The following is a 19,604-nucleotide window of genomic DNA, read 5'->3' as shown; positions in this document are numbered from 1 at the left end:
GTGTCTTTTCTGCTTAAAGCTGACACGTAATCCCTTGATCCACAGCTTCACTTCTGGCTTTTCGCTTGTTAACTGGAGATAAAAATCACAGATTTGGGTTGGGAAGGTGGTTCAGTGGTAGAGTGTTTGCCCAGCATGCTTGAAGCCCTAGGTTCCATTCCTCAATACCACATATGCAGAAAAAGCCAGAAGTGTCACTGTGGCTCAACCGGTAGAGTGTTAGCCTTGAGCAAAAGAGGGTCAGGGGCAGTGCCCGGGCCTGAGTTCAAGCCACAGGACGATGGGGGCGTCGAGGGGGGAAGGGGGGGGAACCCTCAATACTTGAATGAGAACAAGGAACAGGGATGGCAACTCAGATATTCCCCCAGAACTGCTAAGCCAGCTGTGTACAGTTGTACATGCTAAAAAGCAAGCAGAATGACGACCTACAGTCTCTGAAATCCCAAATATCCTGAGAAGAGAATTACATTTATTCAAACACGTGAAATGCATATATAGGAGACTTCTCCAGGAGCTGGTGTCCTGCACTCAGCATTGCACAGATAAAAATATATGACTTTCAACACACACCTAAATTCCTTCACATTTAAAAAAATCAGAATTCTCTACACAAGTTCTCAGAAGTTCTGGGTTTTCATACATAGCTTTCACTTGTATTAAACTCATGTTTATTTACAACACGGATAGAGAATAAGGGGCTATTAAGGCCATTTTCTCATTGTGAAACAGTGCAAAATATGTACACAAGTACAACCTAATATAGGCAAAGATTCTAAAAATCATCTCTCTTGGCTTAACGTAATTGAGTATCAGTATGGGAGTGAAGACACAGCTTGTCAATAGCACCAAGCCACACCGACAGGGATGTGAGTCTTTGCCTTTCCATCAAGCCACCCACAGCTGTGGTGGGCTTTCCACTGGCACGGATGGGCACCACGCCGCAGGCCAGCCCAAAGGGCGCTTGCTGTCATCCCCTCAATTGCATTTCCAAATCCACCTTGAGGTTCAGTCAAAAGCACTTCTGGAAAAGCAGTGTGCTAGGGGCCACGTGAGCTACGGTTTGCCAGAAGGGGTGGGTCCAAAGGTGGCCCCCCAGGGTCTCTACCTCACCTCCGGTGCCTGCTGTGCCCAGGCTGGTCCCGTTCATAGCGATGACCTGTGCGCTCGTATGACCCCGAACGCTCCCGCTGCTGATCTCTGTAATAATGACTTTTCTTCTTGTATTTTCCAGAATTATCCACCCGCTCCCGTGACCGGCTCCGAGAACGGGATGAGCTCCGGCTTCGAGACCTGTGTGGCTTCTGGGCAGGGTACTTGCAGTCCTTGGGTTTCCGGGAGCCCCTCACCTCAGAGCCTTTATAGGGAGCACCACGGTGTGCCTGCCTTGGTGGGGAGTCGCTGCGGCTCCGAGAACGGCTTTGTGACTTGGACCCTCCAGAGGTAGAGCCACTGTCGCTTTTCCTGTGAGAAGATCAGCACGTGTGTGAACACACATGTTGTCTGTGCAAGCCAAAACCCAACACTGAACAGCTGACAGGGGCTTAAGCTAAGGGTTCATATAAGGAGGCTGCCTGTGGTAAGAGCTGCTGTTTCAAGGGGTAGCCAGGCCCCCCACGACCAAGTAAACAGCCTGCCAGCCAGGCCTGGGTCTCACCGGTGAGTCCCAGGCACACACCTCCTCTTAGGAGAAGCGGACTGCGAAGGGGACCTCGAGTAGCTCTGCTCGCGGCTCCTGCTGCCACTTCGACTCTCCCGCCCTTTTGGCAAGCTGCAAACAGCAGTAGGGCAGTTGCAGACCTGGTGGCTCTAGCCACCCAGCCTTCACCTGGGCAGGTTTGAGGCATCTTACCCATTCACAGGGCTGTCGGCCTTGGCTTTCTTCGTGCCCTCCACTTTCCTCTTGGCATTCTTCACAGAGAGTGGGGAAGACTTGCTTCCTTTACCTTCTTTGGGGGATTCCACTGGATCAAATATAATTTTAAAACCAACAATCAGAAAACTGCTCCAAGGAGGATTATGTTAGCAGAGCAAGAGAAGCAACTTCTGTAGGGTTGAGGGAGACTCAAACTAATATGTGACTCCCAGCCTGCTGCCCTTTGTTGAGATCATTTTCAGCTCAAGGACTGGGCACTACGCATCAAGTAACTGGAGTCTGACAATGCAATCTATTGCCTAAATTACAGTCTTTGTATAATGACAAGCTAACTGTCAAAAAGGAAAGCATAATGGGCTGGGAATGTGGCTTAGTGGTAGAGTGCTTGCCTAGCAGACATGAAGCCTTGGGTTCAATTTCTCAGTATCACATACACAGAAAAAGCTGGAGGGTTGGGAAGGTGGCTTAGTGGTAGAGCGCTTACCTTGCATGCAAGGGGCCCTGGGTTTGATTCCTCAGCACCACATAAGCAGAAAAAAGCTGGAAGTGGCGCTGTGGCTCAGGTGGTAGAGCGCTAGCCTTGAGCTGAAAGCTGAGGGACAGCGCCCATGCCCAGAGTTCAGGCCCCACGACCAAAAAAAAAAAAAAAAAATTTAAAAATAAAATAAAAGAAAAAGAAAATAAAAAGAAAAGAAAAAGCTGGAAATAGGGGTGCATCTCAAGTGGTAGAGTGCTAGCCTTGAGCAAAAAAAGAAACTCGGGGACAATGTCCAGGCCCTGAGTTCAAGGCCCAGGACTGGCCAAAAATAGGGAAAGCATAAGCATTTCAGAAAGTATGTTCTCCCATTCTTTCCTAATATATATACTACACACACCCACTGCCTCATCTCAAGTATCACCATGGGGTTGCTACAGATCTGAAAAGATGGTAGACTTCTCAGACAAGCTGTCGGTACAATTCTATGAATGAAAGTGATCTCCAGCAGGGTGCCAATGGCTCACACCTTTAATCCAAACTACTCAGGAGGCTGAGATCTGAGGATTGCAGTTCAATGCCAGACTGGGCAGAAAAGTTTGATGAGACTCATCTCCAATTAACCACCAGAAAACCGGAAGTGGTGCTGTGGCTCAAGGTGGTAGAGTACTAGCCTTGAGCAAAAAAGCTCAGGGACAGCAGTCAGGCCTTGAGTTGCCACACAAAACAACAAAAACAAAGTGATCTGGAAGACAGACACAAGCCCTCAAATAAAAGTTTATCAGATCAAGATATCTATCTCTGTAGAAAGCAGAATGTTAGCCATGACCCCTGACCCACTCACCCAGCCTGGGGGCAGGGGAAAGCCCGGAGGTCCCGTCCAGCACCGGAGCACCCCCAGGTAACAGTCCCCTGGCTCGTGCCTTTGCCTCTTCCATGGCATGTCTTCTCTTTTCCACTTCACCTTCCAAGTGTGTTAAATCAACCTAAACAGCCAAAATCCACTATTGAGAACCAGGTGATTCTGGTACAACACAACACCTAACAGCTGTTACATGAAAACACACAGAACCTTTTTCCTAGTATAAAGCTGCAGGATTTTTAAGCAGATTTCTTGAATTTCTTCTTCAGTTGCTCCAAACAAGAGAAACCAATGTGGTCGGTTGGGCAAAGGAATCTGTGGACACAAACACATCATGTTATACTTTCCTTAACTGCAACAAGTCTTAAGTCCAACAAAACTTAGTATGACTGAAAACAGATAAAAACATTCATCAGAAGGTAATGGGCCAGACCAGAACACTAAGCAGTGGTGCACTGACCTCTAGTGTCCGGGCAGCGAGGTAGATGCATGCACACGCAATGCTCTCGGGCTGGAACCGCACAAAGACATCAGTGCGGAGGCTGTCGTTCATGTAGTTCCTGAAATCAAGAGCAGGGAGAATTGCAGCACCTTGGGCAACTTCAGGTACCATCTGTTACACCTAAGGCCACTACTCCTCTATGTGGTCTACTGCTATGGCTGAGAGCTGGTCAGTACTACAAGTACCAAGAGCTAACAAAGGAATGAATATTCTAGCTGCTTCCTGAATATAGGGCAGAAAAAAAAAGTACTAGGGAAAATGCTGGCTGAATGTCAGACAATAGGTGTTGCTATGAACAGAACCAATTTTAACCTCACTTTCCCCTCAACTTTTGGCCTATTATCATGCAAAGCACAATGCCTCAAAAAGAAAACACTACTTGGTGGTTAAGATGTACTTGATTAAAGAAATCTAAATGCTCAGATCCATAGTGCAGAGAAACATGCAAACTCAAATGAACGGGCTGAGGTCCGAGCCTCGCTCGCAGCTGTAAGACTAGGCGTCCTCCTGTGTTCCTCTTCTTCAAAGTTCACAGTCTGGTCCTTCTCCGGATGACTGAGCCAAACCTTTGATGAGGGAGTCCACTTGGACAAGGAAAGAGCCCTTGCGTGCAGTTCGGGTGCATAGGCACGTCATGCAGAGGTCAACACCCCACAGTCCTCTTCGCAGGCTTAGCAAAGAACGTATCCAAACTGTCCCATTTCAACAAGGAGTCTTAAAATGAACATTCACAGAATCAGACAGAAGTAAGACAATACTACAAATCTCATCACAGAAAATACATTTAAAAAATTTTACCATGCTTTAGTATATATATATGTATATATAAAACATACTTTGAAATTTTTAAGACATTAAAAGGTTTTAAAATTAGCTACATTTTAAAATTTTTCTTTAGAAACATTTCTCCAAGTATTGTAAACATAAACCAAATCTAATATTAGCTTTATCAATATTGCAAAAACAATTAAAACTTCTTAAGAAAACAACTGAAGAGGTTATGTACCCACTGACCAACATATCCCAATAAATGCACCGTGAACCCTGGAGTGAGGCTGCATCACAGGCAGACTTGACATAAACTGCCCTTCCCCAATGTCTTTGTCCCAAATAGGGTAACATTCAAACGCACTCCGAGATGACAAACAGTGAGTTCTACAGATGCCTTTCAAGAGGCAACAGATCTGGAAGCTCTGGCTCCAGGCATCACAAGAGAAGCCAGGACCACGGCAGCACAGCCACACCACCAAGAGCCTCTATGCAGATGAAAAGCTCAAATGTTAACAAATGTAACCACCAATAACTTTTGCCTCTAATAGTTTTCAATATTCAAATATTGGTAATATATTAAGTTTTATGCTCTCAAACAAAACCCTCAAAACATATATAAAAACTTATTGCTATATTCGAAGTTAACACACACACACACACACATATATATATATATATATATATATATATATTTTTTTTTTTTTTTGTCAGTTGTGGGGCTTGAACTCTAGGCCTGGGCGCTGTCCCTCAGCTCTTGAGCTCAAGGCAAGCGCTCTACCACTTGAGCCACAGCGCCACTTCCAGTTTTCTGGTGGTTAATTGGAGATAAGAGTCTCACAGACTTTCCTGCCTGGGCTGGCTTTGAACTGTGATCCTCATACCTCAGCCTCCTGAGTAGCTAGGATTACAGGCGTGAGCCACCAGCGCCCAGCTAAAGTTACAATGTTTTAAAATATCCAAGGAGTATCTTAAAGATGCACACCTTTACTGAAATACTCTGAGACTTGAAATAATACAATCATCAACAGCCTAAATTCCCATTAGCCAATTTGTCACTTTAGTTTTAAAAGAAAGGTACTGCATCTTTATTGCACAGGTACAGCAGTTTTAAAGGGATGATATTCAAGTCAAGACAGTTATCAACTCTAATGGATACAATTACCAAAGCAGGACAGGATTAACAAGAAGCACAATCATCAGAGAACCACAAGCAGCAGTCGGCCATGACTATACTATCGTACGCATACCACCAGTCTAGAGCCAGCCTTCGGTGGAGAGCCTGCACTGGATTGGCTGAAGACGCCGCTGTCCCTGCACCAAAGCACTTGGACAGCAGAGGAGAAGTCTTAGTCACTTACCCTCAGAGGCTACCCTTTGATTGAAAGAGTACAGAAAAGAAAAGTCAAAATAGGTTCTATAAAAGGCACGTCATAGCACCAGACAATTCAGTCAGCAATATGATCCCTACAGACTTAACTGAGGGCCAAGGGCAAAAGGACAACAGAACACCCCGTGCCAAAATGTTCTTAAGGCTTCTTTCAGGTATATGCCCGTCAGGACCAGCTAAGAACTGCAGCAAAACCCTATCTCTGCTTTCTCCCACAGGGTACAATTCCCAGGAAATGTAACAGCATTACATCTATGTGAGCACCTGCCATTCCTCCACTTTCCTTTGCTCAGGGGGAAGCTTATTAAGTGGTCTCTATGGTGGTGATGGGGAGAGGGGAGAAATTCAGGAGCAGAGATGGGGCACCTACCGTTACGCCAGTGCCTGTCACTTTGGGAAGCTGCTAGGTATTTACACAGCAGACCATAGGGCACTGGGACAACTCCAGCCCACAACCAAGTCATGGGACTGACTACCCACTGCCCAGGTGTCTTAAGTAACACATTCCTCACTGCCCTTGCTGGTCTGGAGAAACAAGGAAGATCAACTCACCATGCGGTCTGGACCAGGTGCTGATTACGCTCACACTCTAACACCTGAAGATACATAACGATTATCTGGAAGATATGGGTCAGGCAATTATTACCAAGGAACTCAGATCTCGTGGGTGTCCATGCAGCAAAAGAACCTCATGCTATATGCTAAAGGTGGCTCCTGGTCACACCTGTCACGAGGATCGGCTGGAAAGGGAGTTTTTGCAATGTGCCTGCCATCTGCTAACAGTCATACAGTGTGTGATCGAGCTATATCCTCTGGCATGGAAGGACTTCTTTCTTGTGTGGCTGTGTATGTGCGTGCACACGTGTGCATGCATATGTGTATGCATGTGCTGCGCCAGTCCTCGGGCTTGAACTCAGGGCCTGGCACTGAGGTTTTGTTGCTCAAAGCTAGTGTTCTACCCCTTGAGTCACAGCTCCACTTCCAACTTTTTGCTGGTTAATTGAGGTAAGAGTCTCATGGACTTTCCTAGCTTCAAACCACAATCCTCAGATCTCAATCACCAACTCACACCTCAGTTTTCATTCTTGTTGCCAATACTGTTTTACTAGAGATAAGCCTGCCCTAAGTATCTGTGGATCCCAGCAGCCTACTTAGAATAAGACGTGAAAATGCTCTCAACAAATGAAGAGAAGCAGCATATCTGGTGGAGAATTTGTCAAGAACTTAAATCAGTATCAGAAAGTTCAGGGCTGGGAATGTGGTTTAGTGGTAGAGTGCTTGCCTAGCATGCATGAAGCCCTGGGTTCGATTTCTCAGCACCACAAAAGCAGAAAAAGCCAGAAGTGGCACAGTGGCTCAAGTAGCAGAGTACTAGCCTTGAGTTGAAGAGCTAAGACAGTGCCCAGCCCAGGAGCAGAGTTAAGCCCCACGAGCAATAAATTAAATAAATAAATAATCTGTAGAGCTAAACATTAATGCCTCACACCTATAATCTTAGATACTTGGGAGGCTGAGATCTGAGGATCACTGCTTGAAGCCAGCTCAGGAAGGAAAGTCCAGGAATATCTTATCTCTAAGTAACTAGTAGAGGGCTGAGAATGTGGCTCAGTGGTAGAGCGCTTGCCTTGCATGCATGAGGCCCTGGGTTCGATTCCTCAGCACCACATAAGCAAAAAGAAAAAAGCCGGAAGTGGCGCTGTGGCTCAAGTGGTAGAGCGCTAGCCTTGAGCTGAAGAGCTGAGGGACAGTGCCCAGGCCCAGAGTTCAGGCCCCACGACCGGACCCAAATAAATAAATAAATAAATAAAAATATAAAAATAAAAAGCAGTCTGGGGTAACTAGTAGAAAGCCAGAGTGGAGCCACAAGTGATAAGAGCACATCCTTGAGCAAAGAGTGCTAACAGATAGCACCCACGTGGAACGTAAGCCCTAACTAACACTGGCAGAGTAACACACACACACACACACACACACACACACACACAGTAAGACAAAGACTGAGTGAAGGAAGGATTACATTGAGATTTCAGGAATAAACAGCAAAACAAGTCAGGGATGCAGTTTAGTCCTGTGACTCTCACACACAGCAAGGAGAGAGAAAGCCACAACTGGAGTGTGGCTTGGATAGATGCAGACTAGGATATAACCCACCTTGTGAGGGTGCTTCACATGGACGCAGAAGCCGAGCTCCTTGAGGACTCGTCTCTCTGCTTTTATGATCTGGTTCTTTAAGTTAACATACTCTTGATCCAGCAGTAGAGGCACAGGTTTCCTGCAAGGATAAACCACGTGGCCTGTCTGTATCAGAGTCAAATAAGAAAGGTTGTTCAGATTCCATAATTACTTCTAAATAGTGAGAACCGGATGCAAATACTACAGTACAGACACAACTATAAGGCTCATCTCCTTCAACAAGCAAAGTTACTAGTCTCCAAACTGTCATATTAATGAACTTAAACCTCCTCACTACCTCCTTATCCTTATGGATAAAACTTTGGTGCACAAACGCCACCTGAATGTGGCAGAGGCTCTCATAGCCAAGTGCCTGGCTCACATCTGCAATCCTAGCAACTCAGGAGGCTGAGATCTGAGGATCAAGGATTGAAGTCCACCAGGGCAGACAAGTTCATGAGACTTTTATCTCCAAGTAACCAGCAAAAAGCCAGAAAGGGAGATGTGGCTTACTTGTAGTCCCTTAGCTTTTCAAAGCTGGAGTTCTACCATTTGAGCCACAGCTCCAACTATGGCTTTTTGCTTGTTAATCAGAGATAAGGGTCTCACGGCCTTTCCTCCCTGGGCTGGCTTTGAACTGCAATGCAATTTTCAGATCTCAGCCTCCTGAGTAGTTAGGACTACAGATGTGAGCCACAGATGCCTGGTGCAGCAGTGCTTCTAAAGGCAATGTGCAAGGATATTTCTGGCTATCACACCTGAGGAACAGTGCCGCTGGACTCTCAGCAAGGAATGCTAGAGATGTTCCCCATGCTCAGGATAATCCCCTAAAGAATCACTCAGGTAGGGCTGGGAAGGTGGCTCAGTGGTAGAGTGCTTGCCTTGCATACATGAGGCCCTGGGTTCGATTCCTCAGCACCACATAAGCAGAAAAAGCCAGAAGTGGAGCTGTGGCTCAAGTGGTGAGTGCTAGCCTTGAGCTGAAGAGCTGAGGGACAGCGCCCAGGCCCAGAGTTCAGGCCCCACAACTGGCCCTCCTCCCCCCCCAAAAAAAAGAATTACTCAGGTTGGCTGGGAAGGTGGCAGTGGTGGAGTGTTTGCCTTGCATGCATGAGGCCCTGAGTTTAATTCCTCAGCACCATATAAGCAGAAAAAGCCAGAAGTGGAGCTGTGGCTCAAGTGGTAGAGCGCTAGCCTTGAGTTGAAAGGCTGAAAGACAGCACCCAGGCCCAGAGTTCAGACCCCATAACCGACCAATTTAAAAAAAAAAAAAAAAGGCCAGGAGCCGGTGGCTCACGCCTGTAATCCTAGCTACTCAGGAGGCTGAGATCTGAGGATCGAGGTTCAAAGCCAGCCAGAGCAGCAAAGTCTCAGCAGGAAAGTCCGTGAAACTCTTATCTCCAATTAACCTCCAGAAAACCAGAAGTGGCGCTATAGCTGAGGTGGTAGAGCTCGCCTTGAGCTGAAGAGCTGAGGGACAGCGCACAGCCCAGAGTTCAAGCCCCACGACAGACCAAAAAAAAAAAAAAAAAAAAAAAAAGCAGCTCAGAGACAAGGTCCAGGCCCTGAGTTCAAGCCCCAAGACTGGCAACAACAACAACAAAAAAGTTGGAAGTAGAGCTGTGGCTCAAGTAGCAGAGTGCCATTCTTGAGTGAAAAAGCTAAGAGATAGTCTGGCAATGAGTTCAAGCCCAAGCTCACAGGCACAAGCACAGGCAGAGAAAAGAGAGAGGGAGAGAGGAAGGAGATTGGGGGAAGGAGGGGGGGAGATAATGAGAGTGGAGGAGGGAGGGAGAGGGAGGGTGTGGGGGGAGAACATGCCAGGGTGTACATTGGGCATCAGTGGCTCACAACTATAATCCTAGCTACTCAGGAGGCTGAGATCTGAGGATCGTGGTTCAAAGCCAGACTGGGCAGGAAAGGCCATGAAACTCTTATCTCCAATAAACCAACAGAAAACCAGATGCAGCACTGTGGCTCCAGTGGTAGAGCGCTAACCTTGAGCTGAAGAGCTGAGGGACAGCGCCCAGGCCCAAAGTTAAGCCCCACGACACCCCCCCCCCAAAAAAAAAAAAAGCCTCACAGACTTTCCTACCCTGGTTAGTTTCAAACCCCAATCTTCAGATCTCAGCCTCCAGGGTGGCAAGAATTACACAAGTCACCAATGCCCAGGTCCCTGAAACTCTTATCTCCAATTAATCAACAAAAAGCTAGAAGTAAAGCTGTGACTCAAGTGCAAACCTTAAGCAAAAAAGCTCAGACAGTGCCCAGGATTCTGAATTCAACTCCCAGGAGACGGAAATGGACACACGGATGGACATACACAGAAAGAAGGGAGGAGGGAGAGGAGAAAGAGGGGGAGAAAAATCTCAACTTCAGAGCAACACTAAGATGGAACCAGAGACCACAGGGCTGTGAACTGATGTGGTAAAAAATAAATGTGGAGCTGGGCACCAGTGGCTTCTGCCTGTAATCCTAACTACTTGGGAGACTGAGATCTGAGGATCTCGGTTGAAAGCCAGTCCAGGCTTAGGAAAGTCCGTGAGACTCTTATTGCCAATGAACCACTCAGAAAACCGAAGTGGTGCTGTGACTCAAGTAGTAGAGCGCTAGCCTTGAGCTGAAGAGCTGAGGGACAGTGCCCACAGAGTTTGAGCCCCATGACCGTCCAAAAAAAGAAAAAAAAAAAAAAGTAACTGTGGCTGCAGGACTCGAGTCTTTGGAGTCACCCTGGACATGACAGACTAGTGACCATCCACAGGTCAAACCCTATATTCTGAGTTGTCACAAATCCTGTACGATTGTTCCATACACGACAGCTTTAAAAAATAAAGAGACTCACTTTTTCTCTCTCAGGTGTCGAAGGCGATGAAACACATTGATGACATCCCTGATTCGTCTTGGAGCCTCTTCTATTTTAGAAGCCAGATGTACACAGGCCATGGATACGTGCTAAAATGCAAACATTGAGGTACAAATGTTCTTCCCCATCCCCAAAAGCTGAACAATTAGAAGCAAAAGGGAAGTGCGGAGGGTTGGCGCTTGCTACTGGGGGGGGGGGGGGGGGTTTCCCGGGGTCCAGGAACACAGCCCTGACTCCTCCCAGTACTTCTCCCCGTGCAGAAACGGAGCCCTACCTCCATGGAGTGTTTCACGAAGGACTTGGTGTAAAAGAACCGCTGGAACAACACCTGACCGGTAGCCATGGCCACCTAAACGTGGGGAAGTTTCCATCACTTTCGAACTCAGGACGGAAGACCTCCTCAGCTCTAGTCACCGCCGGGGCGGCGGGGGGGGGGGGGGGGGGGGGGGGGGGGCCGGGGCCGGGGCCGGGGCGGCGGGGGGCCCGGGCGGGGTCGGGCGGGGGCCCGGGCGGGGTCGGGGGGGGGGGGGGGTCAGGCGGGGGGTCGGGCGGGGGCCCGGGGCCGGGGAGGCGGGGGCCCGGGCGGGGTCGGGCGGGAGCCCGGGGCCGGGGCGGGGGTCAGGCGGGGGCCCGGGGCGGCGGGGACCCGGGCGGGGTCGGGCGGGGTCAGGCGGGGCCCGGGGCGGCGAGGGCCCGGGCGGGGGCCCGGGCGGGGTCGGGCGGGGGGGGGGGGGGGGACGGGCGGGGTCGGGCGGGGGGGGGGGGGACGGGCGGGGTCGGGCGGGGGGGGGCGGGGTCCCGGGCGGGGTCGGGCGGGGGCCCGGGGCCGGGGCGGCGGGGGCCCGAGCGGGGTCGGGCGGGGGCCCGGGGCCGGGGCGGCGGGGGCCGGGGCGGGGTCGGGCGGGGGGGGTCAGGCGGGGGCCCGAGCGGGGTCGGGCGGGGGTCCCGAGCGGGGGCGGGCGGGGACCGGGGCGGGGTCGGGCGGGGGCCCGAGCGGGGGCGGGCGGGGGCCCCGGCGCGGGCGGGCCGCGGAGGAAGCGGCGCGGGCCGGACCGCCAACAAAGGCGCGGCGCCGCCCGGCGGCCGGCGAGCGGTTAGCGCCGAGGCTCGCGGCCGCGCACTCACCTGAGGCAGGCGGAGCAGGATGCCGGCCGCCTGGATGAGCTCGCAGCCCACCACACGCAGGCCGGTCTCCGTGTCGGTGTCGAGGCCGCTCGACATGGACGGCGTGAAGCGGAGCTTGTCGTCGGGCAGCAGACAGTTCTCCAAGGTGATGAGCACCCCGGAGTACAGCTTGTCCCCGATCAGCACTCCCTGCGAGCCGGGCGCGGCGACCCCGGAGCCCGAGGCGCCGGCCGCCGCCGCGGGGACCGCCGACCCCGGAGCCCCGGTCGCCGCCGCCGCCGCCGCCATTTTGTGCCGCTGACTTCTTTCGGGCCTCTTCCCGGCAGGGCGGCTCCTCGCGAAGCTCCCAGCCCGAGTCCCACCCCCGAGGTCCCATTGGCTGCGCTCTGCCGCCTTCGCGACACCATAGGCTGCCTGGTCCGTCCGTCAGCCGACGTCAGGCGTCGACGCCGGAACCCGGCCGGGTGGGGCGGCTCGTTACCCAGGAGGCGTCGCGGCCCGGACAGGAAGTGCGTCAGCCCCGGCTTCCGGGGCGATGGACGAGTCCTGAACCTGAAGCCCGGCAAGGTCCGGTCTTGGTGGCGGCTGGGCCGGTGCGGTCCCCGGCCGTGAGTCGGCGCAGCTTGGCCCGAGCCGCGAATCCCCAAGCTCCCGCGTCCAGCCCCAGCCTGCAACGTGTGTCCGGGGCCGGGGCTGGCCCCGGGATGGAGGGCGGGGGCTGGGTGGGCTGGGTGGGCCGGGACCGAGGCGGCGTGGGGCGGCCGCGGGTAACCCGCAGCGTTTCCCAGACCCCTTGTCCCTTGGAGTGCAGAAGAGGCAGCGCTGTGAGGCGCGGACCCAACCTCTGCCTTCTGTTCCATGCCATTGGCTCATTCGTACTGAGCTCTTGTGCGTTAGCCCAGTGCTACCCTCAAGTAGCAGGGAAGAGAACAAATCGGCCCTGGCATGCAGAGGGCAAGGGATCGAGGAGGGGCTTCATAGCAGCTAATGTGGTAAGTGGAAACGCACGGGCCGCAGTGAGGATGGAGGACAAGTCAGAGATGTCTAGGAGGTAGACGTCAGGGCTTGGCGGTTTCTGTACGGGGTTAGAGGTGATGTTTAATTCAAGAGAAGAACGCAGAATGATCCCCACGCAATTGGTGGCGCAGAAGAGGTCTTTGTCACCACAGGAGTGTGTGGCTACAGCCTGGTTCTCTGAAGCAGGATAAAGCTCTCCGGGGTTAGCAGGACAAGCAGGGCCATGAGTGCATTGCTAGATTAATGTGGCTGTCACCAGCAGGCAGGGCCTAGAAAAGTCTAGTGGTTTTGTTTTTCAGTCCTGGGTCTTGAACTCAAGACCTGGGCTTGAACTCAAGGCTAGCACACTACCACTTGAGCCACAGTGCCATTTCTGGTTTTTTCTGTTTATATGGTCCTTAGGAATCAAATCCAGGGCTTCATGCATTCCAGGCAAGCACTCTACCACTAAGCCAAATTTCAAGCCCTAAATTATAAAAGCAATGAACCAGCCACCAGTGGATTGTACCTGTAATTCTAGCTACTCAGGAGACTGAAATAATAAGGATCACAGTTCAAAGCCAGCCCAGGCAGAGGAATGTCTGTGACTCTTTTCTCCAATTAACCACCATAAAACCAGAAGTAGAGTTGTGGCTCAAAGTGGTAGAGCACAGTGGACACTGGTGGCTAACACCTATAATCCTTGCTACTCAGGAGGCTGAGATCTGAGGACCACGGTTCAAAGCCAGCCTGGGCAGCAAAGTCCGTGAAACTCTTACCTCTAAACCACCAGAAAACTGGAAGTGTCACTGTAGCGTAAGTGGTAGAGCGCTAGCCTTGAGCTGAAGAGCTGAGGGACAGCGCCTAGACCAAGAGTTCAAGCTCCATAACCAACAACAACAACAAAAATTGGTAGAGCATTAGCCTTAAGCATAAGAGCTCAGGGACAGTTCACATAGGCCTTGAGTTCAAATCCCAGGACCAACAATAAATAAATGGTGATGAACAGAGGGGTTAAAGTATCGTAAGTCAGGACCTGGGCATTTTTTTTAAGGATGAAAATCCCTGCGGGCCCCTGTCAGTGTCTGCTGAATTTTAACTGCAGACCCAATGATGAACAGCAGTACAAACCAGAGTGGAAAGGGGCACAGAGTTGAGTTACTCAAAAAAGATGGCAAATAGGGTTGAGATTTTGTTCAGTGAAGAGTGCTTTCTAGCAAGTGCAAGGTCCTAGGTCCAGTCTTTAGCACCACCAAAAAATAAAAGGATGAATGTAACTAAGGCACAAAGAAGGCAAGAGGTTGATGGTCTTGTGTAGGGGCCAAGGGGGCAATGACATCAACCACTACAAGGAATGGAGTGGACAAGGCTGCTTGCAATGGCTCCTGCTAGGCCGGGAAGGTGGCTCAGTGGTACAGTGCTCGCCTAGCATGCATGAAGCCTTGGGCTCCATTTCTCAGTACCACATACACAGAAAAAGCCAGAAGTGGTGCTGTGGCTCAAGTGGTAGAGTGCTAGCCTTGAGCTAAAGAAGCCCAGGGACAGTGCCCAGGCCCTGAATTCAAGCCCCAAGACTGGCAAAAAAAAAAAAAAAAAATGGCTTCTGCTAATGAGCTTATGGCTTTAATAAAACCGTGTGTATGGGCTGGGAAGGTGGCTCAGTGGTAGAGCGCTTGCCTTGCATGCCTGAGGCCATGGGTTCGATTCCTCAGCACCACATAAGCAAAAAGAAAAAAGCCAGAAGTGGTGCTGTGGCTCAAGTGGTAGAGCGCTAGCCTTGAGCTGAAGAGCTGAGGGACAGCACCTCGGCTCAGAGTTCAGGCCCCACGACTGGACCCAAAAAATAAATAAAACCGTGTGTGTGTGTGTGTGTGTGTGTGTGTGTGTGTGTGTGTGTGTGTGTGTGTGTGTGTGTGTGTGTGTGTGTGTGTGTGTGTGTGTGTGTGTGTGTGTGTGTGTGTGTGTGTGTGTGTGTGTAAAAGGCCTCCCCATATCTGACTTTGGAAACAAATTGAGTTGAGCTGGCTTTGAGGGCTGAGACAAAGAGCATCACCTGCCTGAATGGAAGGAGACAGAAACAGGCTGGTGTTTATACAGTAGCTGAAGAGCTGAGTTTGAGGTTCTAGCCATACACAAAGAGGAGATTGAGGAAGGTAGAATACAAGTCAGCCTTGAGCAGGTAAGAATAGGAATTAAGGCACGTTGGGCCAGGTGCCAGTGGCACACACCTGTAAACCTAGCTACTCAGGAGGCTGAGATCTGAGGATCGCTGTTCAAAGCCAGCTCGTGAATAAGTCCATGCGACTCTTATCTCCAATAAACCACTCAGGAAACCGGAAGTGGTGCTGTGGCTCAAGTGGTAGAACACAAAAGAAAAAGATTAATAATAATAATGATAATAAAGTAGGGACTGGATGTCAGGGTTCATAGGCCTGAAGCATATTCCACTTTGCATAGGGAAGCTGCACTTTTAGTTAAATCTACCCCTCCTGTCTACTAGCCTCTCCCACCATTCCAGTAAGCTGCTGCCGCTAAGGACAGAGCACTTCAAAGGCAGAGTGCACCCCAATGTGATATGTACCAGATTCCAGAAAACTCAAAATTGAATGCTGAAAAAGGTTTATTTACACAAATTTAAAGCATCCCACTGGGAAGACAGCCTTACTCTCAGGTAAATAAACATAAATTTGACATACACCGACTTATCATTGGCTTAGTTATAGTCACAAGGGGAAAGCCACTTGCAGTCCAGGGCTGCAGCCTTCAGTGGTACTGCACCACCCTGGAAAAGATGCCTTCAGGTTCCTTCCCATCCCCTAAGGCTGCAGCAAATCCTTCCTGCTGCCTCCTTTTGGCCAAAGCAGCCAAAGATTTAAAAGTCTTTGGCTCATAGATGGCCAGGTCAGCGAGTACTTTTCTGTTGAGTTCCACCTGGCACTGGGAAGAGAACAACCTGTAGTCAGTTTCAGTAAAATGCAGGGAGATAGACTGAGGCAAAAGAATGCAGCTTGAGAACCTCTGGTATAACACACTCCTCTGACTAGAGAAGTAGCTTCAGGACAATGCATATGTACAAATGGGAATCTGGACAAAACAACACTGAAAAATAAATGCAGATGGGTAAAAGAAAGAACCAATGAACTTGACTCCAGAGCCAGCTCATGCAACACAGACTCATGCAACACAGACTTTGGTTAGGACCAGTGATCATCAACTTGACCAATAGGATACTTGTCCTGAACTAACTCTATATTATCAATTTGCAGGCACCAGAAGGCACACTAAGACTAAGCTAAGGCTCATATAAAGACTGCAGGAGCAGGGTGTCAGTGCCTCTCGCCTATAATCCTAGCTACTCAAAAGGCTGAGATCTGAGGATCATGGTTCAAAGCCAGCCCAGGTAGGAAAGTCCATGAGACTCTTATCTCCAATAAACCACCAGAAAACTGGAAGTGGTGCTGTGGCTCAAATGGTAGTGCTGGCCTTGAGCTGAAGCCTTGAGCTCTGAGATAGCACCCAGGCTCGGAGTTCAAGCCCCATGATGGACCAAAAAAAAAAAAAAAAAAAAAGCTGGGTGCTGGTGGCTCAGGCGTGTAATCCTAGCTACTCATGAGGCTGAGATCTGAGGATCATGGTTTAAAGACAGCCTGGACAAGAAAGTCCATGAAACACTTCTCTCCAATAAACTACCAGAAAACCAGAAGTGGGGCCGGGCGCTGGTGGCTCACGCCTGTAATCCTAGCTACTCAGGAGGCTGAGATCTGAGGATCGCGGTTCAAAGCCAGCCCGGGCAGGAGAGACCGTGAGACTCCTATCTCCAGTAAACCACCAGAAAACCGGAAGTGGCGCTGTAGCTCAAGTGGTAGAGCGCTCGCCTTGAGCTGAAGAGCTGAGGGACAGCGCCCAGGCCCAGAGTTCAAGCCCCACGGCCAACCAAAAAAAAAAAAAAAAAGAAAACCAGAAGTGGTGCTGTGGCTGAAGTGGTAGAACATTTTCCTCAAGTTGAAGAGCTGAGGGATAGTGCCCAGGCCCAGATTTCAAGCCCCATGACTGACAAAAATAAATAAATAAAAAGCTCAGAGACAGCACCTAGGATCTGAGTTCAAGACCAAGTACTGGCACCACAAAAGAAAGAAAAAGTCCATGAGACTCCATTTCCAATTGGCTAGCAAAAATATGGGCTGGAGGTATGGCTCAAGGGGTAGAACAACCAGCCTAGCAAGAGAGGGAGACCTGAGTTCAAACACTGCTATCAACAAAAATATTAAACTTTAATGTTGAAGCCACAGTTGTCCACCTTTATTCCTTAAAGGAAAAACATCCAGCTTCCCATCTCACTACAACATATCCTATTATCCAACATACTGGGCAGCCTGCAAGGTAAGGTAGAAGCGAGTATGTATAACAGGCCTAAGTCTACCACAACTCCACCTAAGAACAGAAAGCACATCAGGGGCTGGGAAGTTGGCTCAGTGGTAGAGCGCTTGCCTTGCATGCCTGAGGCCCTGGGTTCGATTCCTCAGCACCACATAAGCAAAAAGAAAAAAGCTGGAAGTGGCGCTGTGGCTCAAGTGGTAGAGCACTAGCCTTGAGCTGAAGAGCTGAGGGACAGCACTCAGGCCCAGAGTTCAGGACCCACGACCGGACCCAAAAAAACAACAAAAAAAAAAGCACATCAGGTCATAGCCCCAATAGCTCCTTGTGTGCCTGAAGGGGTGGTACCTGTGGATGCTCAGCACCTCAACAGGGCCTTCAACTTACCTTAACTAAATTGGCAATGAGTGCTGAGTACTGTAGGCCATGTTCTTGGGAGGCAGCTGTAATTCGATTAATCCAGAGCTGGAAAAAGAAAATGATAAAATACTTAACAATTTCTGGATAAAATATCCTCATCTTGCTTCCCACAAAAGTAGGAGGATGAAGGTAGTTTACACCTGTAATCTTAGCTACTCAGAAGGCTGAGATCTGAGGATTGAAGTTCAAAGACAGCTCAGGCAGGAAAGTCTGTGAGACTCTCCAATTAACCACCAAAAAGCCAGAAGTGGAGCTCAGTGGCAGAGCACTAGCCTTGAGCACAAAAGCTCAAGGACAGCACCAGGCTTTGAGTTCAGGCCCCAGGACCAGCACATAAAAGAAAAGCTCAGTCTAAACTAAAAAGTCCTTGTAAATCAATTTTTTAAAAAAAAGTTGGTGTTTTCTTCTCAAGCAAACAGGTTTGCAGCACAAACAATAGTAAGCCAAGATTAATGCAGTTCATCTAAGTGAATTCCATCTTAAATAAGGAGTAGCACTCCATAGAGGTGGGGGCAGAAGGATCCAGTCTTAGGCCAATGTGGGCTATGGACAAGACCCTGTCTCAAGAAAGGAGAAGAAATTTGACATGACAAGCGGAGAAGTCATAAGACATTCACAAGCAGCAAGAATACAAATATGTACAGGGCACCGGTGGCTCACGCCTGGAAGCCTAGCTACTCAGGAGGCTGAGATCTGAGGATCTGAGTTCAAAGCCAGCCCGGGCAGGAAAAGCCATGAAACACTTATCTCCAATAATTCACTCAGGAAGCGGTGGAGCGCTCGCCTGGCTCTGGAGAGCTGAGGACAGCGCCCAGGCCCAGAGTTCAGGCCCCACGACCGGACCCAAAATAAAAAAGACTACAAGCATGACAGAGATCCTGTGGTAGACAAGGCTCAGGTCCAGCAAAAGGCCTTCACGACTCAATTCCCGCCGCTACTGGGACGGGTGTGTGAAACTGCCGGCCGGAGTCCCGCAAGGTGGAGGGCAGAGAGGGCGGGCTCAGAGGGCCTGGCTGGGGAGTGCGCGTGCGCGTGCGCGCCGGGGCGGACAGCCCTCCGGCCATTACTGGGCACGCGGGGGCCGGGCGCGGCGGGACCGCAGGCCCTGGGGCGGCTCGGGGCCTGCGCGCGGGCGCGCGGGCGCTCACCGTCCTCAGGATCCGCTTCTTCAGCCGGCGGGCCCGCGTGCTCTTGACGAAGGCGCGGGTGACCGCCCGCACGGCCAGCCGGTAGCAGCGGTTCTTCCTCCCCCGGAAGTGCTGTGGGAAGAGACGGCAGGAGAGTGACGCGCCGGCCGCCCGGGCCGCCCGGCCGCCCCGGCCCCGCGCGCGCGCTCACCCGGGCGTGCTTCAACACCTCCTGGATCCGAAAGTAGCGGTCGGTGAGGCGGCTCCGCAGCCAGAGCCGCGCGGTGAGGAACACCATGGCGTGCGGCGGGGGCCGGGCGGCGGCCGCGACTGCTTCCGGGTCAGCGGGGAGCGGGCCGGCCGGGGCGCGGTGCGGCCGGCCGAGCCTTCCGGCGCCCGCCGCGGCGCCCGCTCGCCGGGTTCCGCGGAGTGCCTCGGCCCGCCCCGCGGGCCCGACGCCGTGGGCCTGAGTCGGGAGCCGGCGCTGGCGGCCCTCCGGCGGGACGCGAGGCGCCAGGGGCACGGCGGAAGAGCCCGTGCCGGGGCCGCGCGCCACCCACCGCCGCCTGGGGCTGAGGTGTCTGCGGTGGCCGCGGTTCGGTGTATCCCACTGGGTGGGCAGGTTGACTGGAATGCGTGGCGTGCATGGCCCTGCGC

At 51.2% G+C, this 19,604-nt stretch overlaps 2 protein-coding genes and 1 long non-coding RNA gene across 8 annotated transcripts; 1 reads left to right on the top strand and 2 right to left on the bottom strand.

The window, feature by feature from the left end:
- Positions 1-449: 449 nt before the first annotated feature.
- Ccnl2 (cyclin L2) lies at positions 450-12,350 on the bottom strand. Of its 6 annotated transcripts, none has more exons than XM_042701928.1 (11): positions 12,031-12,333; positions 11,180-11,254; positions 10,885-10,994; positions 8,022-8,142; positions 6,423-6,487; positions 3,671-3,770; positions 3,421-3,525; positions 3,193-3,334; positions 1,850-1,961; positions 1,655-1,768; positions 450-1,461 (listed from the first exon to the last, which is right to left on the bottom strand). In XM_042701928.1, exons 1-11 carry the CDS (start codon positions 12,316-12,318, stop codon positions 1,107-1,109), a joined length of 1,587 nt encoding a protein of 528 aa, XP_042557862.1. In that variant the 5' UTR covers positions 12,319-12,333; the 3' UTR covers positions 450-1,106. The 6 variants fall into 6 exon arrangements, 5 of the variants coding, with proteins under 5 accessions (XP_042557862.1, XP_042557864.1, XP_042557863.1 ...); XM_042701930.1 differs by having other exon boundaries at positions 1,676-1,768; XM_042701929.1 differs by having other exon boundaries at positions 1,850-1,958.
- Positions 2,976-18,660, top strand: LOC122127345. The gene is made up of 2 exons (XR_006151134.1): positions 2,976-3,006; positions 18,590-18,660. It is a non-coding gene; the product is annotated as an uncharacterized LOC122127345 (long non-coding RNA).
- On the bottom strand, positions 15,629-19,295 carry Mrpl20 (mitochondrial ribosomal protein L20). Its single transcript, XM_042701959.1, has 4 exons — positions 19,159-19,295; positions 18,969-19,079; positions 17,788-17,865; positions 15,629-15,963 (listed from the first exon to the last, which is right to left on the bottom strand). The coding sequence occupies exons 1-4, from the start codon at positions 19,243-19,245 to the stop codon at positions 15,790-15,792; spliced, it is 450 nt and encodes a 149-aa protein (XP_042557893.1). The 5' UTR covers positions 19,246-19,295; the 3' UTR covers positions 15,629-15,789.
- Between the last annotated feature and the right edge of the window lie 309 nt (positions 19,296-19,604).

The sequence above is a fragment of the Dipodomys spectabilis genome, unplaced genomic scaffold, assembly GCF_019054845.1.
Source record: "Dipodomys spectabilis isolate Male_0828 unplaced genomic scaffold, ASM1905484v1 ptg000299l, whole genome shotgun sequence".
In the NCBI taxonomy this organism is placed as follows: Eukaryota; Metazoa; Chordata; class Mammalia; order Rodentia; family Heteromyidae; genus Dipodomys; species Dipodomys spectabilis.
Note: the sequence above shows the minus strand (reverse complement) of the source record. Positions and strands in the feature narration are given on the sequence as shown.

What these genes read in the sequence shown, in the direction of transcription:
- Ccnl2 (XM_042701928.1), bottom strand. Translation starts at nt 12,318, where the DNA reads ATGGCGGCGGCGGCGGCGGCGACCGGGGCTCCGGGGTCGGCGGTCCCC. An exon ending in TCGCTGCCCGGACACTAGAG is followed by an intron (nt 3,526 to 3,670) that starts GTCAGTGCACCA and finishes TTGTGTCCACAG; the next exon opens with ATTCCTTTGCCCAACCGACC. An exon ending in TGTGTGCCTGGGACTCACCG is followed by an intron (nt 1,462 to 1,654) that starts GTGAGACCCAGG and finishes ATCTTCTCACAG; the next exon opens with GAAAAGCGACAGTGGCTCTA.
- Mrpl20 (XM_042701959.1), bottom strand. Translation starts at nt 19,245, where the DNA reads ATGGTGTTCCTCACCGCGCGGCTCTGGCTGCGGAGCCGCCTCACCGAC. An exon ending in AGGTGTTGAAGCACGCCCGG is followed by an intron (nt 19,080 to 19,158) that starts GTGAGCGCGCGC and finishes CTCTTCCCACAG; the next exon opens with CACTTCCGGGGGAGGAAGAA. An exon ending in TCATTGCCAATTTAGTTAAG is followed by an intron (nt 15,964 to 17,787) that starts GTAAGTTGAAGG and finishes TTCTCTTCCCAG; the next exon opens with TGCCAGGTGGAACTCAACAG.